Here is a 20,135-nt window from a genome sequence, read left to right on the forward strand (position 1 = left end):
TGTAAAGCCTGATACAAGCAGCAACAGAAGCAAAGTTTATCGAATGATTTATAAGCAAATAAATGGACATAAAATCTCTTCATCCCAGCTCGTTATATTAACCTCTTTCATTCAAGGAAGCTACATCTCTTAAAACACTACAGCGATTAATAAAGGTAAACAACGACAGGAAACCATAAATGTTCAGAAGAGACACACATTGTACACATTTCAGCAACAATCAACCTGCAAGTTTCGAGAAAGGAGAAAAAAAAATAACCGTGAAAGAAATAATCTGAAAAACAATCCCATTGATAAAATGGAGATTGTGATGAAATAGAGATAGTGTCATACCTCTGGAGACTGCTGGGAGTCTCCAAATACTTCAATAAAATCTGATGGACTTTTCTTCAGAGTCTGGTCTGCAGGCAGTGTGTTGTCATTGTAAGATCTCACAAACTTGAAGTCACTGGTTCTAGAGCCCGTTGTCAGATAAGCGTCATAATTGTAAGTGCTGCGTAAAGTTCCTGTTCCGTCAACTTCTGCGTAATTAGGGGGCAGATAAGCACTGGGGATGGCCATCGCTCCATCAAACAACAGTCTGGGGTTTCTCCTGCGACAAAACCTCACACCCAGGATGACAATAATGAAGGTCAGGAAAAAGGTGGAGACTGACACCAGCGCGATGATCAGATAAGAGGTCAGTTTGGAGTTAGTCTCATCATAAGACATGTCTTTCAGTTCTGGCACTTCAGCCAAGTTATCAGAAATCAGTAAATACATGGAACAGGTGGCAGACAGAGAGGGCTGTCCGTTATCTTTCACTGCCACATTAAGATTCTGTTTCATGTTGTCAGATTCAGAAATGTCCCGCTGTGTCCTGATCTCGCCACTGTGGAGACCAATAGTGAAAAGTCCCGGATCAGTGGATTTGACTATATGATAGGACAGCCAGGCGTTCTGTCCGGAGTCTGCATCCACCGCTATCACCTTGGACACCAGAGAGCCCCCGTGAGCTGCTTTGGGGACGAGTTCAGTCATGAAGGAGTGTCCCTCCGGGGCGGGGTAAAGTATCTGAGGAGAGTTGTCATTCACATCTGTTATGAAGACACTGACGGTCACGTTGCTGCTGAGTGGAGGAGAACCGTTGTCTCGCGCCATCACGTGAACTTTAAAGCTCCTGAACTGTTCATAATCCAACGACCTGACAGCGTGGATCAGCCCCGTGTCTCCGTTAACGGAGAGATAGGAGGACACCGGGGCACCGTTCACCTCCCCAGGTAAAAGAGAATAAATCACTGTACCGTTTTGTCTCCAGTCTGGGTCTAGGGCACTAACGGAACATAAAGTAGATCCAGGTTTGTTGTTTTCAGTCACGTAGGCGTTGTAGGACTGCTCCTCAAACACAGGTGGGTTGTCGTTGACGTCAGCTACAGATAAGTGAACACTTTTAGAGGAGGAAAGAGGAGGAGAGCCCTCATCAGTAGCAGTGATTGTGATGTTGTAATCAGATACTAGTTCGCGGTCTAATGGACCCGTTGTCACCAGAGAATAATAGTTTTTGATGGAGGGAACCAACTTAAAAGGAGCGTTCTGCTGAATGGAGCAGTGGACCTGTGTGTTAATCTCAGAGTCTCTGTCCTGCACGTTAATGATGCCAACCTCTGTGCCAGGTGGCGTGTTTTCCGGTATAGCGTTTGTCAGTGATTTAAGAAATATCACTGGCGAATTGTCATTTACATCAGTGATCTCAATAGTCAAAGTGGAGTACGATGCCAGGCCAATGCTGTCTTTTGCACTAATTTTTATTTCATATGAAGACTCTTCCTCAAAATCTAATGGCCCATTGACTTTCACCTCACCGGTCTTCTGGTCGAGGGAGAAAGCATGTCTATTTTTATCCAACACATGATTCAGTTCATAAGTTACTTCACCATTAACTCCCTCATCAGCATCAGTAGCACTCACGGTAATCACTATTGTACCTAGCGGAGAGTTTTCAGGTAAACTCGCTTTATAAGCAGCCTGGCTAAACACTGGGGCGTTATCATTAGCATCCAGTACAGTGACGTGTATCACTACAGTACCTGATCTCTGAGGAGAACCACCATCCAGGGCTGTAAGAATTAAAGTGATTTCTTGTTCGATTTCACGATCTAATTCCTTTTCAAGTACGAGCTCACATGATTCACGTCCGCCAGATTTAGTCTCAAAATTTAAAAGAAAATGATCATTATTTTGGAGAGTGTATTCCTTCACAGCATTTTCTCCAATATCCGCATCATGAGCCTCATCTAAAGAAAAGCGAGCTCCTTTGGCTTTCCATTCGTGGATCTCCATTTTAATTACATCCTTTGTGAAAAGTGGGGGGTTATCATTGATGTCTTGTATATGGAGACTGACGCGATGCAGCTCCAATGGATTCTCCAGTACCAGGTCCAGTTTTAAAACGCAGGAGGCCTTCTTGCCACAAAGCGCTTCTCTGTCGATCCTCTCGGCAACGGTCAAATCCCCCTTACTCAGATTTATGTCACAGTACCGTCTGGTGTCCCCTTCCGTGTCAATACGAGCCTTTCTTGCAGACAATCTGCCCACTTCCAGTCCGAGATCCTTGGCTATATTCCCGATAACGGTTCCTCGTTTCATCTCTTCGGGAAAAGAGTAGCTGACGTCTCCATACGCCACATGTAACGTAGAAAGAACTAGAGCCCATCTCAAGACGTGGCCTGCGTGTTGCATCCCTTTGTTAGGCATCATTGAGAAAAGCAAGCGCAACTGACCCATTTGGAGGAAGAAATACATCTTCAAACGGCCAATAAAACAACCTTGCACGAGAGCTATGTCAGTATAACGGCAGTATGAACAGACGGCTGGGTTATAACGGGTCCTCGCCGCGGTGCGTATCGCGCTGTCTCTGCCAGGCTGTGTTACTGAGGGTGGATATGTGGAGACAGCGCGATGGGCGAGCTCTGTTGGTCTACCGCGGTGAACAGCGACGCTGTGAGCATCCTTCGTTTATTACAAATATGACACAGGCTCAGAACGAGTCAACAATATACACCAGATACTATGAGCCAAATGACACTGTCCTTGTTGACATAGTCGGGTGATCAAGCTACGGCCACATTTAACATGATTGCTCAAGCCGTTTAACCCTACGTGTCATTTGATCCTGTTCAGCACCACACAAAGAGCCACTAGGAATGGTGGATGTTTAACTGCTTTGTGGGTGTCTCTTTCCATCCATTGAATTGAACTATCAAGTCAGAATTATATTGCTATCGCAGTACACCCCTTCCCCATTCACAAACGTTACCAACCCCATAAAAAAACACTTTAATATAAGCATTTGCGCTGGTAGGCAAACCAAAACGAGAAACCCGCCCCCGAATCTGACAACCAGGTGACCGCCACGACTTGTATCTTTAACCTTCCTCTTCACATGATGATTATCACACCCAAACTGAGCTTCATGTGCCACGTTAATAAAATAGTCTAGCATACTTCCGAAAGATGCCTGATATTAGGCAAGTGTTTCAATCTAGTTTACGCGTCAAGTGATTCAGTGAATTTAAAGTACGAACGCAAGTCCACACAAGTTACGTTACAATTAATGGAGGTCATTTCTGCTTTGTAGCAGATTTCTGTTAGGATCACCTTAAATGTATTATAACAAACACCTTATTAGACCAGGCAAATAATTACTAACATAAACAATTAAAATTTTCATTTGAAGATACAGAGAGAGGGAGAGAGAGAGAGAGAGAGAGAGAGAGAGAGAGAGAGAGAGAGAGAGAGAGAGAGAGAGAGAGAGAGAGAGAGAGAGAGAGAGAGAGAGAGAGAGAGAGAGAGATGCACGCACGCAAGCACCAATAGACACGCGCACACAATATCCAACTGATGTGAAGGACATGCATGATTGACCAAATATTTAACAATATGTATCACTGCCTACCTCTTGGGAATCTGCTGGCTGTCCAAATATCTCAGTAAAGTCACTAATGCTTTTCTTCAGAGTCTGGTCTGCAGGCAGTGTGTTGTCATTGTAAGATCTCACAAACTTGAAGTCACTGGTTCTAGAGCCCGTTGTCAGATAAGCGTCATAATTGTAAGTGCTGCGTAAAGTTCCTGTTCCGTCAACTTCTGCGTAATTAGGGGGCAGATAAGCACTGGGGATGGCCACCGCTCCATCAAACAACAGTCTGGGTTTTCTCCTGCGACAAAACCTCACACCCAGGATGACAATAATGAAGGTCAGGAAAAAGGTGGAGACTGACACCAGCGCGATGATCAGATAAGAGGTCAGTTTGGAGTTAGTCTCATCATAAGACATGTCTTTCCGTTCTGGAACTTCAGCCAAGTTATCAGAAATCAGTAAATACATGGAACAGGTGGCAGACAGAGAGGGCTGTCCGTTATCTTTCACTGCCACAATAAGATTCTGTTTCATGTTGTCAGATTCAGAAATGTCCCGCTGTGTCCTGATCTCTCCACTGTGGAGACCAATAGTGAAAAGTCCCGGATCAGTGGATTTGACTATATGATAGGACAGCCAGGCGTTCTGTCCGGAGTCTGCATCCACCGCTATCACCTTGGACACCAGAGAGCCCCCGTGAGCTGCTTTGGGGACGAGTTCCGTCATGAAGGAGTGTCCCTCCGGGGCGGGGTAAAGTATCTGAGGACAGTTGTCATTCACATCCGTTATGAAGACACTGACGGTCACGTTGCTGCTGAGTGGAGGAGAACCGTTGTCTCTCGCCATCACGTGAACTTTAAAGCTCCTGAACTGTTCATAATCCAACGACCTGACAGCGTGGATCAGCCCCGTGTCTCCGTTAACAGAGAGATAGGAGGACACCGGGGCACCGTTCACCTCCCCAGGTAAAAGAGAATAAATCACTGTACCGTTTTGTCTCCAGTCTGGGTCTAGGGCACTAACGGAACATAAAGTAGATCCAGGTTTGTTGTTTTCAGTCACGTAGGCGTTGTAGGACTGCTCCTCAAACACAGGTGGGTTGTCGTTGACGTCAGCTAAAGATAAGTGAACACTTTTAGAGGAGGAAAGAGGAGGAGAGCCCTCATCAGTAGCAGTGATTGTGATGTTGTAATCAGACACTAGTTCACGGTCTAGTTCAGCAGTGGTCACCAGAGAATAATAGTTTTTGATGGAGGGAACCAACTTAAATGGGACATGTTGTTGAACGGAGCAGCGGACCTGTCTGTTATTCTCTGAGTCTCTGTCCTGCACATTAACGATGCCAACCTCTGTACCAGGTGATACGCCCTCTGGCAGGGGGTTAGTCAGAGATTTCAGATATATCACCGGTGCATTATCATTAACATCAGTGATATCTATTATAACCTTTGAATATGACGTAAGCCCCAAACCATCTCTTGCTTTTATTCGCAATTCAAAAGAGTTTACCTCCTCGAAATCGATGGAGCCAATTAGTTTAATTTCCCCTTTTCTGCGATCAATTGAAAATAGTTTCTCATCTTCGTTGGAAACATGTCCGAAATCGTATGTTACCTCTCCATTTATCCCTTCGTCGGCATCTGTGGCAGTGACGGTGACCACAACAGTATCCAGGGGTGAGTTTTCAGGCAGAACGGCTTTATATACAGTCTGGCTAAACACTGGGGCGTTATCATTAGCATCCAGTACAGTGACGTGTATCACTACAGTACCTGATCTCTGTGGAGAGCCTCCATCCAGAGCTGTGAGCAGCAAATTCATTTCTTGCTGTCGTTCTCGATCAAGTTTGTGTTCTAGAACGAGTTCAACTCTATTGTTGTCAACCGTCAGAATAAAATTGTCGTTTGTCTGCAAGTTGTAGCTTTGAACGGAGTTTTGACCTATATCTGCGTCGTGGGCTTCCTCTATGGAGAAACGAGCGCCCTTATCTGACGATTCTCTGATTTCCATTTCAATCAATTCATTTTTGAATTGCGGCGAGTTGTCGTTTACATCCAGAACATGAAGACTCACACGATGAAGCTCCAGAGGATTCTCCAACACGAGGTCCACCTTTAAAACACACGACGCTTTCTTGCCGCAGAGGCTATCTCTGTCCATCTTCTCCGATGCGATCAGATCCCCGGTGCTCAGGTTTATGTCACAGTACCGTTTACGGTTCCCCTCTGAGTCCATACGGGCTTTTCGAGAAGACAATCGGTTCACTTCGAGTCCCAGATCCTTGGCGATATTTCCAATAACTGCCCCGTGTTTCATCTCCTCCGGAACAGAATAGCTCAAGTCTCCATGAGCAAGACGCAGCGACAGAATTAAAACAGCGAGGCCACAGAAATGGCCTAGCTCCCAAAATCCTTTGTCTGTCATCGTGAGGCAATAAAGTCGACAGCTTCACCAGATTTTCTTTTTAACTGCAGCAAATCACTCAAAATAAGAGCTCCGGTAGATGCCACTTATTCCAGATTGCACAACGGGGTCACGCGATAAAGACCTACGTACGTGCATCTGACGGTTCCTCTTGTCCAGACTCTGCTATAATGTTAAAGACAGCAGCCACACGGGAGGTGCGGATGTGTGCTCTTCCTCTGCTGGTCAACAGCGACGCCAAGAGTCTAATCCGCTGCATTATATTTTGATTTAACCATTCCACCTCATCAATATAAAATGTTAAAGACATCTGACTGACGTTCACACGGAATAACATGATCCAATGCAATGGATCTGTGTTTCAAGAAGATAAAAACCGTGATTCAGTAGGACAGTTTAAAATGTTCTCTATCGTTTCTAATCGGTTCCAACTGATGAAGGGGCACTTGTATGCCCCCCCCCGCAAATAAACACCACGCGTAACGAGGACGTGGTGATGGCATTGCGCAAACGTGGAGCGCTCTGACAAGTAAACAGCCAAACTTAAACACACAAAAACCTGACTGACTAATAGACAACAGCTTTGTTGCAAATGGGCAACAGGGGAATACTGGACAGGACAAACGACTGGGATGGTGTTGTCACAGCAGGACGAGATATGAGACATGGAAACCAGAACTGGAGCTACCGCAACCGGGAGTCACCATGCCACATTTTCCATGAACATAACCAAATATACAAGAAATCGCATTTCTTAAATGTGTGACAATAGCCATAGTTAATCAGGACTAAAATTATTAATACGATTATAATAGCTAAGTGTAATCTATATGTATGCTTTGTAGAAAGATTAAACAAAATTAACATTTCAGAATTTTCACATGCTTTTATAAAAAAAAGAAAAGCGTTGTTTTCTTTCTAAGATCTGATGGGGAACTTTGTTGCCAAACGGGCCTCTGCGTAAAGTCCCATTTGGAAGGACGTGGTGTGATCACATGTGTGGACACAACAACTCGGACAACCGGCGTGATTTACATTGATGCTTTCTCATTTGGTAGACATGTTGGTCGGAAGCAACTTGAGTAAGCAATGGGCAGATAGGACAGATAGTGTGTGTCAGTCCAGACATATTGTGGCGAAATCAATAGTAATCACACCGTAGACAAGACTGCAGGTCATTTCAAGTGAAATTGGTGCAGCGGCGCAATAGGAGCATCAGCATAGTACTGATGCAAAAATAACATACACATTACAAAATGTGCTGTACGATGTCACACATCACTACCACGGATGTCTTATGACGTGCACATAGTGTAAGTGCACAATTATGTAGATCATCAGCTGTGAAAGCAGTAAAGTATTCAAATTGCAAATCTGAATTGAAAGACCATGGATTAAGGTAACCCTGCAAAAAGTTAGTTGGTGTCAGTCCTTTCTTGATTGAAATAAATGAGTCTGTAAGACTGGTGTAAGAGGGTGCATGATTCAGCCCCTCAAGAAATGCAGTATCACGCAGAAAACTTACAGTAAAACCAGGAGGTCTCTCATATGAGTACTGACTAGGACTGACTCTACTGAGTTTGCTAGATCAACTGAGCTCGGCAGGGCACAGGGTGGTATGACCGTGATACTTGCTTCAGCACCTCGGACAGTTACCCAGATATCACGCAGGCTTTTCCTGTCTAATCCGGATGTAACAACATTCGACATGTGTTCACTAATTCTCAACAAACTTGAACTCTGCAGTAACGTTGAAATAGGATAATTTCACCAATTCATGTGTATTTCTTCAAAATAAGAGAAATCGTTTTGTTAATGAAATTCGTCACAAAGAAGACGTATCTGTAAAGCCTGATACAAGCAGCAACAGAAGCAAAGTTTATCGAATGATTTATAAGCAAATAAATGGACATAAAATCTCTTCATCCCAGCTCGTAATATATTAACCTCTTTCATTCAAGGAAGCTACATCTCTTAAAACACTACAACGGTTAATATAGGTAACCAAAGACAGGAAATTATAAACGTTCAGAAGAGACACACATTGTCACATTTCAGCAACAATCAAGCTGCAACTTGCGGGAAAGGAGGAAAAAATAACTGTGAAAGAAATAATCTAAAAAATAATCCCATTGATAAAATGGAGATTTTGATGAAAAAGAGATAGTGTCTTACCTCTGAAGACTGCTGGGAGTCTCCAAATACCTCAGTAAAGTCACTTATGCTTTTCGTCAGAGTCTGGTCTGTAGGCAGTGTGTTGTCATTGTAAGATCTCACAAACTTGAAGTCACTGGTTCTAGAGCCCGTTGTCAGATACGCGTCATAATTGTAAGTGCTGCGTAAAGTTCCTGTTCCGTCAACTTCTGCGTAATTAGGAGGCAGATAAGCACTGGGGATGGCCACCGCTCCATCAAACAACAGTCTGGGTTTTCTCCTGCGACAAAACCTCACACCCAGGATGACAATAATGAAGGTCAGGAAAAAGGTGGAGACTGACACCAGCGCGATGATCAGATAAGAGGTCAGTTTGGAATTAGTCTCATCATAAGACATGTCTTTCAGTTCTGGCACTTCAGCCAAGTTATCAGAAATCAGTAAATACATGGAACAGGTGGCAGACAGAGAGGGCTGTCCGTTATCTTTCACTGCCACAATAAGATTCTGTTTCATGTTGTCAGATTCAGAAATGTCCCGCTGTGTCCTGATCTCGCCACTGTGCAGACCAATAGTGAAAAGTCCCGGATCAGTGGATTTGACTATATGATAGGACAGCCAGGCGTTCTGTCCGGAGTCTGCATCCACCGCTATCACCTTGGACACCAGAGAGCCCCCGTGAGCTGCTTTGGGGACGAGTTCAGTCATGAAGGAGTGTCCCTCCGGGGCGGGGTAAAGTATCTGAGGACAGTTGTCATTCACATCCATTATGAAGACACTGACGGTCACGTTGCTGCTGAGTGGAGGAGAACCGTTGTCTCTCGCCATCACGTGAACTTTAAAGCTCCTGAACTGTTCATAATCCAACGACCTGACAGCGTGGATCAGCCCCGTGTCTCCGTTAACGGAGAGATAGGAGGACACCGGGGCACCGTTCACCTCCCCAGGTAAAAGAGAATAAATCACTGTACCGTTTTGTCTCCAGTCTGGGTCTAGGGCACTAACGGAACATAAAGTAGATCCAGGTTTGTTGTTTTCAGTCACGTAGGCGTTGAAGGACTGCTCCTCAAACACAGGTGGGTTGTCGTTGACGTCAGCTACAGATAACTGAACACTTTTAGAGGAGGAAAGAGGAGGAGAGCCCTCATCAGTAGCAGTGATTGTGATGTTGTAATCAGACACTAGTTCACGGTCTAATGGGCCCGTTGTTACAAGAGAATAATAGTTTTTGATGGACGGAACCAATTTGAAAGGCACATTATTCTGAATAGAGCAATGGACCTGTTTGTTTTTCTCAGAGTCTCTGTCCTGTACATTAATGATGCCAACCTCTGTGCCAGGTGACGCATTCTCCGGTACTGGATTAGTGAGTGATTTTAGATACAACACTGGAACATTATCATTTACATCAGTGATATCAATAATTAGGCTGGAGTATGATGCTAGTCCAAGGCCGTCTTTTGCACTAATTCGCATTTGATATGTTGACTTCTCTTCATAATCTATCTCCCCACTGACTCTCACCTCACCAGTGTTTTGGTTAATGGAAAAAACATTGCCGGTGTCTGAGACATGGTTAAATCCATACACAACTTCACCATTAATTCCTTCATCAGCATCAGCAGCACTCACTGTAACCACAACAGTATCTAAAGGAGAGTTTTCGGGCAGACTTGCTTTATAAACAGCCTGGCTAAACACTGGGGTGTTATCATTAGCATCCAGTACAGTGACGTGTATCACTACAGTACCTGATCTCTGAGGGGAACCACCGTCAAGGGCCGTGAGGATAAAAGTAATTTCTTGCTCGTTTTCACGATCTAACTCTTTTTCCAAGACTAATTTGCAAGATTTTTGTCCGTGAGAATTTGTATCAACATTCAAAACAAAATGATCATTCCTTTGCAAGGTATATACCGTAATATCATTGTGTCCTATATCCGCATCATGAGCCTCATCTAAAGAAAAGCGAGCCCCTTTGGCTGCCGATTCACTGATTTCCATTTTGATAAAGCTTTGTTCAAACAGAGGGGAGTTGTCATTTAGATCTTGGACATGTAGAATAATGCGTTGTAATTCCAACGGGTTCTCCAAAACCAGCTCCGGTTTCAAAACGCAAGAAGCCTTCTTCTCACAAAGCGCTTCTCTGTCAATCCTCTCGGCAACAATTAAATCTCCTTTACTGAGGTTGACGTCACAATACCGCCTGCTGTTTCCTTCAGTGTCGATGCGGGCCTTCCGAGCAGACAGCACGCTCACATCCAGCCCGAGATCCTTGGCGATATTTCCAATCACTGCTCCCTTTTTCATCTCCTCTGGAAATGTGTAGCTGACGTCTCCATAAACAGAATGCAACATAGGAATGATGAGAGAAAAGCCGATGACGAGGCCTGCAAACCGCAGTCCTTTGTGTTGCGCGTTCAGTGGAAACAAACGGTCCATGATGAGGAAGCTATACGTAGAGATAGTCGATAAACTAACAAGTTATACTATGGCTGCCTGCACCAAAGGATAACAAGATTTAACAAATGTCTCCCTCCCGTTCTAGATTTGGGGAGGTTTCATTGGTGAAGGTTTAAATATGGAGATAGCGAGGCGGAGGCTCCGCTTATTTTTACCAAGGCGAACAGCGACACCGTGAGTGTCTTCCAGTTAACACACACACGATGAGACTTTGAGAGGTAACTGTTCTGATTATGCCACTAAGAATTAAACTGGAACCTCGTCTCCGAAAGAGCTCCGCCATGCCAGCTACCACTAAGTCGTGACTGAAATTGCAAATCTTGTGATTGAACGTTTCCTCGCATAAAACCTGAATTTAAACCGTTTCAGCACCACGGATGGGTCATAAAACATGAATATAGGGTCGACGTCATTGTCATGTGGATGTCAACCCATGTGTCGTTTCCTCTCTCTCCTCAAAAATATTGACACTCATTTTATAATTCTATTCTAGTCACATCTCATTACTCGCACTTTAAAACTACAATCCGTTGCTAAATCGGCTAACAACAAGAGAAGAAATCTCTGCGCGTCCATGCTTCTTTTTTTCTCGACAACTGTTCATCCGATCGATTTCACAGTTATCATGAGTATTAATCTTAGCACCAAGGAGGTGCAGTGTCGATTGTGAAGTTGTTTGGACGAGCGGTTCTCGGTAAAACTGCAAGCAGTATATTTTACAGCGAAGTTACTCACAAAACTTTAAATCGCCGCTTCCGCTTCTTCACTTCCCGTGGAGTAAAAGATGGGAAAAACGAATAGCGCCACGCTGCTTTTACAACTCGCACTGTGGTCGGAGGGGGGATTACACCCGTAGTCTTTCCGGTGTCGAGTGTGAACTTGTTCGGATGAGGAGTTCTCGAGAAAGACGCAAACAGCAATACCGGAAGTCATTTAATCGGTCCGTTCTGAACAGGCACTTTTTAAACGGGGATCGTATTATTTGTTTAAAATCACTGTGTTCACTGTTACTCAACAAAAGAGGAGCAATCTGATGAGAAACGGTTGACCATTTATGACAACTCACAATAAATGTACCGTTGTGAATTTCTTCAAAACCCAGTGACATAGCTTGGTACTGAAGCCGCAAACGAAAAGCCAATCCGATCTTTTTTAACACTTCTAAGAACTACAATTAAAAACAGCTCCTTTAATATACACTTTGGAAACATTCCCTTCTATAAACATGTGTAAAGGCAATGGTAAATTGAACTAGAATGACATATTAAATGTATGTTAAAAGGCAAAGAAAAATCAAACTGAGTCAAATTTTTTAAGTTTAAAAAGCACTTCGCGGAAGGACCTAACGTGAGTTGTACTTTTCAACCATTAACTGAAAACTACAATACAAGAATAAAGAGTTAAACTCAAGATACATCCATGCAAGATCTATTGTTTGCTCGAAAACTAAAGGGTCCTACCTCTGGGGACGTCTCAGAATCTCCAAACGCTTCTGCAAAATCAGAGGGAGACTTTCCCAGAGTCTGGTCTGCAGGCAATGTGTTGTCATTGTAAGATCTCACAAACTTGAAGTCACTGGTTCTAGAGCCCGTTGTCAGATAAGCGTCATAATTGTAAGTGCTGCGTAAAGTTCCTGTTCCGTCAACTTCTGCGTAATTAGGGGGCAGATAAGCACTGGGGATGGCCACCGCTCCATCAAACAACAGTCTGGGTTTTCTCCTGCGACAAAACTTCACACCCAGGATGACAATAATGAAGGTCAGGAAAAAGGTGGAGACTGACACCAGCGCGATGATCAGATAAGAGGTCAGTTTGGAGTTAGTCTCATCATAAGACATGTCTTTCCGTTCTGGCACTTCAGCCAAGTTATCAGAAATCAGTAAATACATGGAACAGGTGGCAGACAGAGAGGGCTGTCCGTTATCTTTCACTGCCACAATGAGATTCTGTTTCATGTTGTCAGATTCAGAAATGTCCCGCTGTGTCCTGATCTCTCCACTGTGGAGATCAATAGTGAAAAGTCCCGGATCAGTGGATTTGACTATATGATAGGACAGCCAGGCGTTCTGTCCGGAGTCTGCATCCACCGCTATCACCTTGGACACCAGAGAGCCCCCGTGAGCTGCTTTGGGGACGAGTTCCGTCATGAAGGAGTGTCCCTCCGGGGCGGGGTAAAGTATCTGAGGACAGTTGTCATTCACATCCGTTATGAAGACACTGACGGTCACGTTGCTGCTGAGTGGAGGAGAACCGTTGTCTCTCGCCATCACGTGAACTTTAAAGCTCCTGAACTGTTCATAATCCAACGACCTGACAGCGTGGATCAGCCCCGTGTCTCCGTTAACGGAGAGATAGGAGGACACCGGGGCACCGTTCACCTCCCCAGGTAAAAGAGAATAAATCACTGTACCGTTTTGTCTCCAGTCTGGGTCTAGGGCACTAACGGAACATAAAGTAGATCCAGGTTTGTTGTTTTCAGTCACGTAGGCGTTGTAGGACTGCTCCTCAAACACAGGTGGGTTGTCGTTGACATCAGCTACAGATAACTGAACACTTTTAGAGGAGGAAAGAGGAGGAGAGCCCCCATCAGTAGCAGTGATTGTGATGTTGTAATCACACACTAGTTCACGGTCTAATGGACCTGTTGTCACCAGAGAATAATAGTTTTTGATGGAGGGAACCAATTTGAAAGGGAGTTTATTCTGAATAGAGCAATGGACCTGTTTGTTTTTCTCAGAGTCTCTGTCCTGTACATTAATGATGCCAACCTCTGTGCCAGGTGACGCATTCTCCGGTACTGGATTAGTGAGTGATTTTATATACAACACTGGAACATTATCATTTACATCAGTGATATCAATAATTAGGCTGGAGTATGATGCCAGTCCAAGGCCGTCTTTTGCACTAATTCGTATTTCATATGAAGATTTATCTTCATAATCTATCTCCCCACTGACTCTCACCTCACCAGTGTTTTGATTAATGGAAAAAACATTGCCGGTGTCTGAGACATGGTTAAATCCATACACAACTTCACCATTAATTCCTTCATCAGCATCAGCAGCACTCACTGTAACCACAACAGTATCTAAAGGAGAGTTTTCGGGCAGACTTACTTTATATACAGCCTGGCTAAACACTGGGCGGTTATCATTAGCATCCAGTACAGTGACGTGTATCACTACAGTACCTGATCTCTGAGGAGAACCACCATCAAGGGCCGTGAGGATAAAAGTAATTTCTTGCTCGTTTTCCCGATCTAACTCTTTTTCCAACACTAATTCACAAGTCTTTCGTCCGTGAGAATTTGTATCAACATTCAAAACAAAATGATCATTCTTCTGTAGGTAATATACCGTAATATCATTGTGTCCTCTATCCGCATCATGAGCCTCATCTAAGGAAAAACGAGCCCCTTTGTCTGCCGATTCACTGATTTCCATTTTGATAAAGCTTTGTTCAAACAGAGGGGAGTTGTCATTTAGATCTTGGACATGTAGAATAATGCGTTGTAATTCCAACGGGTTCTCCAAAACCAGCTCCAGTTTCAGAACGCAAGAAGCCTTCTTCTCACAAAGCGCTTCTCTGTCGATCCTCTCGGCAACAATTAAATCTCCTTTACTGAGGTTGATGTCACAATACCGCCTGCTGTTTCCTTCAGTGTCGATGCGGGCCTTCCGAGCAGACAGCACGCTCACATCCAGCCTGAGATCCTTGGCGATATTTCCAATCACTGCTCCTTTTTTCATTTCCTCTGGAAATGAATAGCTGACGTCTCCATAAACAGAATGCAACATAGGAATGATGAGAGAAAAGCCGATGACGAGGCCTGCAAACCGCAGTCCTTTGTCTTGCACGTTCAGTGGAAACAAACCTTCCATAATGAGAAAGCTGTACGTAGAGATAGTCGATAAACTAACAAGTTATCCTATGACGGAATGCACCAAAGGAAAGTACGATTTAACACATTTCATCCACCCCCTCTAGATTTGTGTAGGTTTCATTGGTGAAGGTTTAAATATGGAGGCAGCGAGGCGGAGGCTTCTCTTGTTTTTACCACGGTGAACAGCGACACTGTGAGTGTCTTCCAGTTAACACACACACGATGAATTCAGACGTAAATGTACTGTATATACCACGGGATATTACATTGCCATCCCCTCCCTGAAAGAGCTCGGCGATTCTAGCTACGACTAAGTCGAGATAGAATTTGCAAATGTTGGTATTGATCCTTTCATTGCATAAAACCTGGCTTCAAACCGTTTCAGCACCATGGAAAGGGTCATACAAATGAAGGACAGACCATGTGTCGTTTTCTCTCTCCTCACAAATATTTACACAATAATTTTAGAATGATATTCTAGTCACAGCTCATTACTCACCCTTTATAAAACACAGTCCGTTGCTAAATCAGCTAACTAAAACAGAAGGGCTCTCCGTCCGTGTGTCTGTCCATCGATTTTCTCGACAACCGTTCATCCAATCAACTTCACTCTGAGGACCCAAGCAGTGCAGGGCCGATCGTGAAAGTGATTGGATGAGCGATTCTCCAGAAAACTGCAAGCAGTGAACTTTTCAGTAAAGTTGGTCATAAAACTTTGAATCGCTACCTCTGCTTCTGCACTTCCCGTGGATTCAATGACAGGAAAAAGAACAGCGCCTCACTGCTATATGAACTCATGTTGTGGTTGAAGGGGGGATTACACCCGTAGTCCTTCCAGTATCAAGTGAGAAGTTGTTTGGATGAGCAGTTCTCGAGAAAGGAGTGAAAAGCAACACTGGAGACCAAAAAATCGGTCAGTTCTGCCACAGGTACTTTTTGAACGGTGATTGCAATTGTTCATTAAACTTTCTGAGTTCACTGTTACTCCAGAAAACAGGGGCAATCTGAAACCAAACGTTTGACCAAATATGACAACTCACAATATATTGACCGCTGTGGATTTCTTCAAAACCCACTGACGGTTTGGGCACTGAAGCCAAATACGAGAAGCCACTCCGATCTTGTTTAAAACTTTTAAATGCAACACTTGAAAAACAGCTCTGTTTACTATATACTTCAGAAACATTCCCTTCTAAAACAGTATGTGCAACGGCATTTGCAAAATTAACTACAATGTCATATCAAATCTATGTCAAATTTAAAGCAAAATGAAATTGAGGCAAATATTTCAGTTTAAAAAACACTTCACGGTTAGACATCAACTGGTTTGCACTTTGTTATCATTAATCGAAAACTACACTACAAGAAAATACCTTAAAATATTTAGATATATCAATACATTAACTATGCTTTGCTAAAAAATGAAAGGGTCCTACCTCCAACGACGAATCAGAATCTCCAAACGTTTCTGCAAAATCAGAGGTAGACTTTCCCAGAGTCTGGTCTGCAGGCAGTGTGTTGTCATTGTAAGATCTCACAAACTTGAAGTCACTGGTTCTAGAGCCCGTTGTCAGATAAGCGTCATAATTGTAAGTGCTGCGTAAAGTTCCCGTTCCGTCAACTTCTGCGTAATTAGGAGGCAGATAAGCACTGGGGATGGCCACCGCTCCATCAAACAACAGTCTGGGTTTTCTCCTGCGACAAAACCTCACACCCAGGATGACAATAATGAAGGTCAGGAAAAAGGTGGAGACTGACACCAGCGCGATGATCAGATAAGAGGTCAGTTTGGAGTTAGTCTCATCATAAGACATGTCTTTCAGTTCTGGCACTTCAGCCAAGTTATCAGAAATCAGTAAATACATGGAACAGGTGGCAGACAGAGAGGGCTGTCCGTTATCTTTCACTGCCACAATAAAATTCTGTTTCATGTTGTCAGATTCAGAAATGTCCCGCTGTGTCCTGATCTCGCCACTGTGCAGACCAATAGTGAGAAGTCCCGGATCAGTGGATTTGACTATATGATAGGACAGCCAGGCGTTCTGTCCGGAGTCTGCATCCACCGCTATCACCTTGGACACCAGAGAGCCCCCGTGAGCTGCTTTGGGGACGAGTTCAGTCATGAAGGAGTGTCCCTCCGGGGCGGGGTAAAGTATCTGAGGACAGTTGTCATTCACATCCATTATGAAGACACTGACGGTCACGTTGCTGCTGAGTGGAGGAGAACCGTTGTCTCTCGCCATCACGTGAACTTTAAAGCTCCTGAACTGTTCATAATCCAACGACCTGACAGCGTGGATCAGCCCCGTGTCTCCGTTAACGGAGAGATAGGAGGACACCGGGGCACCGTTCACCTCCCCAGGTAAAAGAGAATAAATCACTGTACCGTTTTGTCTCCAGTCTGGGTCTAGGGCACTAACGGAACATAAAGTAGATCCAGGTTTGTTGTTTTCAGTCACGTAGGCGTTGTAGGACTGCTCCTCAAACACAGGTGGGTTGTCGTTGACGTCAGCTACAGATAACTGAACACTTTTAGAGGAGGAAAGAGGAGGAGAGCCCTCATCAGTAGCAGTGATTGTGATGTTGTAATCGGACACTAGTTCGCGGTCTAATGGACCCGTTGTTACAAGAGAATAGTAATTTTTAATGGAGGGAACCAGTTTAAGAGGGATATTTTGCTGAATGAAGCAGCTGACTTGTCGGTTATTATCAGAGTCTTCATCCTGCACGTTAATGATGCCAACCTCCGTACCGGGTAGCACGTTCTCTGGTATCGGGTTAGTAAATGATTGTATAAATATCACTGGGGTGTTGTCATTTACATCAGTAATATCGATTATTAAGGTGGAGTATGATGCCAGCCCAAGGCCATCTTTTGCACTAATTCGTATTTCATAAGAGGACTCTTCTTCATAATCTATTGGCCCATTGACTCTCACCTCACCAGTTTTTGGATCAAGGGAAAAAGCATTTCTGCTCTCATCCAACACGTGATCAAGTTCATACGTCACTTCACCATTAACTCCCTCATCAGCATCAGTAGCACTCACGGTAATCACTATTGTACCTAGAGGAGAGTTTTCAGGTAAACTTGCTTTATAAACAGCCTGGCTAAACACTGGGGCGTTATCATTAGCATCCAGTACAGTGACGTGTATCACTACAGTATCTGATCTCTGAGGAGCACCACCATCAAGAGCTGTTAAAATTAAATTAATTTCCTGTTGACTTTCACGATCTAATTCTTTTTCCAGCACCAATTCGCAAGATTTGCGTCCACTTGATTTGGTATCAACATTTAAAAGGAAATTATCATTTTTCGGTAAACTATATCCCTTCACAGCATTCTCTCCAATATCCGCATCGTGCGCTTCATCTAAAGAAAACCGAGCTCCTTTGTCTGTCGATTCCTGGATCTCCATTTTGATTACGTCCTTTTTGAAGAGCGGGGAGTTATCATTGATGTCTTGTATATGGAGACTGATGCGATGCAGCTCCAATGGATTCTCCAGTACCAGGTCCAGTTTTAAAAGGCAGGAGGCCTTCTTGCCACAAAGCGCTTCTCTGTCGATCCTCTCGGCAACGATCAAATCCCCCTTACTCGGATTTATGTCACAGTACCGTCTGGTTTTCCCCACGGTGTCGATACGAGCCTTTCTTGCAGACAATCTGCCCACATCCAGCCCGAGATCCTTGGCGATATTCCCGATCACGCTTCCTTGTTTCATCTCCTCGGGAAAAGAGTAGCTGATATCCCCGTAAACGGAACGTAACAGGGGAAGAATAAGAGACAATCCGCAGACAACGCCTGCCGAGTGGAGTCCTTTGTGTCCCATTTCTATAGCAGCCAAGTGTAGATCTTCTTTTAGGAACAGATAATCCCAAAATATCCAACATATATTTTACATATCACCAAATATTCCGCTTGAAACGTGCACAACTGTTCCCGACACAGACGATTTCAGTTTACCTCATCGAGATTTGTAGGATACAGGCGTTCAGATGGAGACGTAAAGCCTCCCCTTCACGGACTGCGATGGTGAACAGCGACACCTTGAGCATACTTTAGATATTGTAGACATCGTTGGATGACTTATACATTACTGTAGCATACGATGCACCAACTACAGAAGGTACAATATGGACAACAAAAACCACTCAGCTTTAGAGTCCGACAGGATCATATACCTATAGGCAAAGCAAGCATTTCATTATGAGAATAAGAGTAAACTTGTTTTCATATATCTCATATTAACTTGAAACTATGCAACTATAGTTGTGTTGTTGCCGAGGTGCCCATGCAGGCTAGTTCAGGCAGGCATATGGCCAGTATGTGCTCTGCAAAGTTGCAATTCGTACATTGCAACGTGCTGCAAAATATGTACCTGCAGTGTGTAGTGTTTCGTCACCAAAGAAAAGGCCAGACGCCTGCAAAGGGGTGTTGAGCATGATTTTTTATATGTTCTGCCTTTACAAAGTTTTCAAAAATATATGTGCATTCCACCTCAAATGCGCGACAGAGTAGCTTCCTCTGAAGGCAAAAACGAAGTAATCCCAAATAGTCAGAGTAACACTAATGTTCACACTACTAGCGTTAATAATAATGATTGATTAAAACAGGCGATTACATCCTCTCTAAGAGTCGTTTCTTTCCCAAAGGGCTACATTTGAAAAATAATAATTGATGGAAATGTGAATTAACCTTAATTAACCTGCTTATACTCTATTTTATGTCCTTATAAAGAAACATGTGGAGGCCTCCTCTTTGACAGGATGTTTTCACCCGTCCTGTCCAATCAATGATTAACCACAAGAGAACATATTAGATATATCATGAAAAAGAAGTGGGAACGGGATGATAAAGATAATCCAATCTCATCCGCACTGTTCAAATTGACTTAAACTGGGTGTTACTAAAGCCATGTGACCCCTACAGGCCTAATGTGTTGTATTGAGAGATTTGTTTTAGCTTCAGGGATGACGAAAGATGATCGAGGTGACACGTGTGGAGTACAAAATGTACTCCATATGCACTCCGTATGTACTCTGTAGTTTTCCACTTCTCTGTGTGTATGAAACTTCTCACTCACTGCAGACACACATACCAACTGTTATCATGCTTGCCTCCGATGGGGCCACATACCAACTGTTATCATGCTTGCCTCCCCGTTGCCGCATCCCAGGACTACCCGGTGCAGCAAAGACAGGTGCAACGGACCCACAGACACACACCGGACACAGAACATGATTAACGTAGATGTTTTCCTGCATTCCTTTTTAAGACAATACCTTGGTTAATGCAAGGAACATAGGGTA

The 20,135-nt window shown here is 43.9% G+C and overlaps 4 protein-coding genes across 4 annotated transcripts in view; all 4 read right to left on the reverse strand.

Annotated features, from left to right (window-relative positions):
* LOC130122884 (protocadherin gamma-A11-like) overlaps positions 1-14,819 on the reverse strand; it is a 311,235-nt gene extending 296,416 nt beyond the window's left edge. The window contains exon 1 of the mRNA XM_056292059.1: positions 12,397-14,819. Coding sequence (XP_056148034.1) covers positions 12,397-14,817 — 2,421 coding nt within the window. The 5' untranslated portion in view covers positions 14,818-14,819. The remainder of the gene's footprint in view (positions 1-12,396) is intronic.
* LOC130126617 (protocadherin gamma-A1-like) lies at positions 328-6,319 on the reverse strand. The gene is made up of 2 exons (XM_056296217.1): positions 3,928-6,319; positions 328-2,720 (listed from the first exon to the last, which is right to left on the reverse strand). The coding sequence occupies exons 1-2, from the start codon at positions 6,317-6,319 to the stop codon at positions 328-330; spliced, it is 4,785 nt and encodes a 1,594-aa protein (XP_056152192.1).
* LOC130126644 (putative protocadherin beta-18) lies at positions 7,495-10,915 on the reverse strand. The gene is made up of 2 exons (XM_056296253.1): positions 8,495-10,915; positions 7,495-7,545 (listed from the first exon to the last, which is right to left on the reverse strand). The coding sequence occupies exons 1-2, from the start codon at positions 10,913-10,915 to the stop codon at positions 7,495-7,497; spliced, it is 2,472 nt and encodes an 823-aa protein (XP_056152228.1).
* Positions 14,820-16,219: 1,400 nt separating the features above from the next.
* LOC130109844 (protocadherin gamma-A11-like) lies at positions 16,220-18,655 on the reverse strand. Its single transcript, XM_056276820.1, has one exon. It carries the CDS (start codon positions 18,653-18,655, stop codon positions 16,220-16,222), a length of 2,436 nt encoding a protein of 811 aa, XP_056132795.1.
* Positions 18,656-20,135: the final 1,480 nt, after the last annotated feature.

This window comes from Lampris incognitus, chromosome 1 (assembly GCF_029633865.1).
Source record: "Lampris incognitus isolate fLamInc1 chromosome 1, fLamInc1.hap2, whole genome shotgun sequence".
NCBI classification, from domain to species: Eukaryota; Metazoa; Chordata; class Actinopteri; order Lampriformes; family Lampridae; genus Lampris; species Lampris incognitus.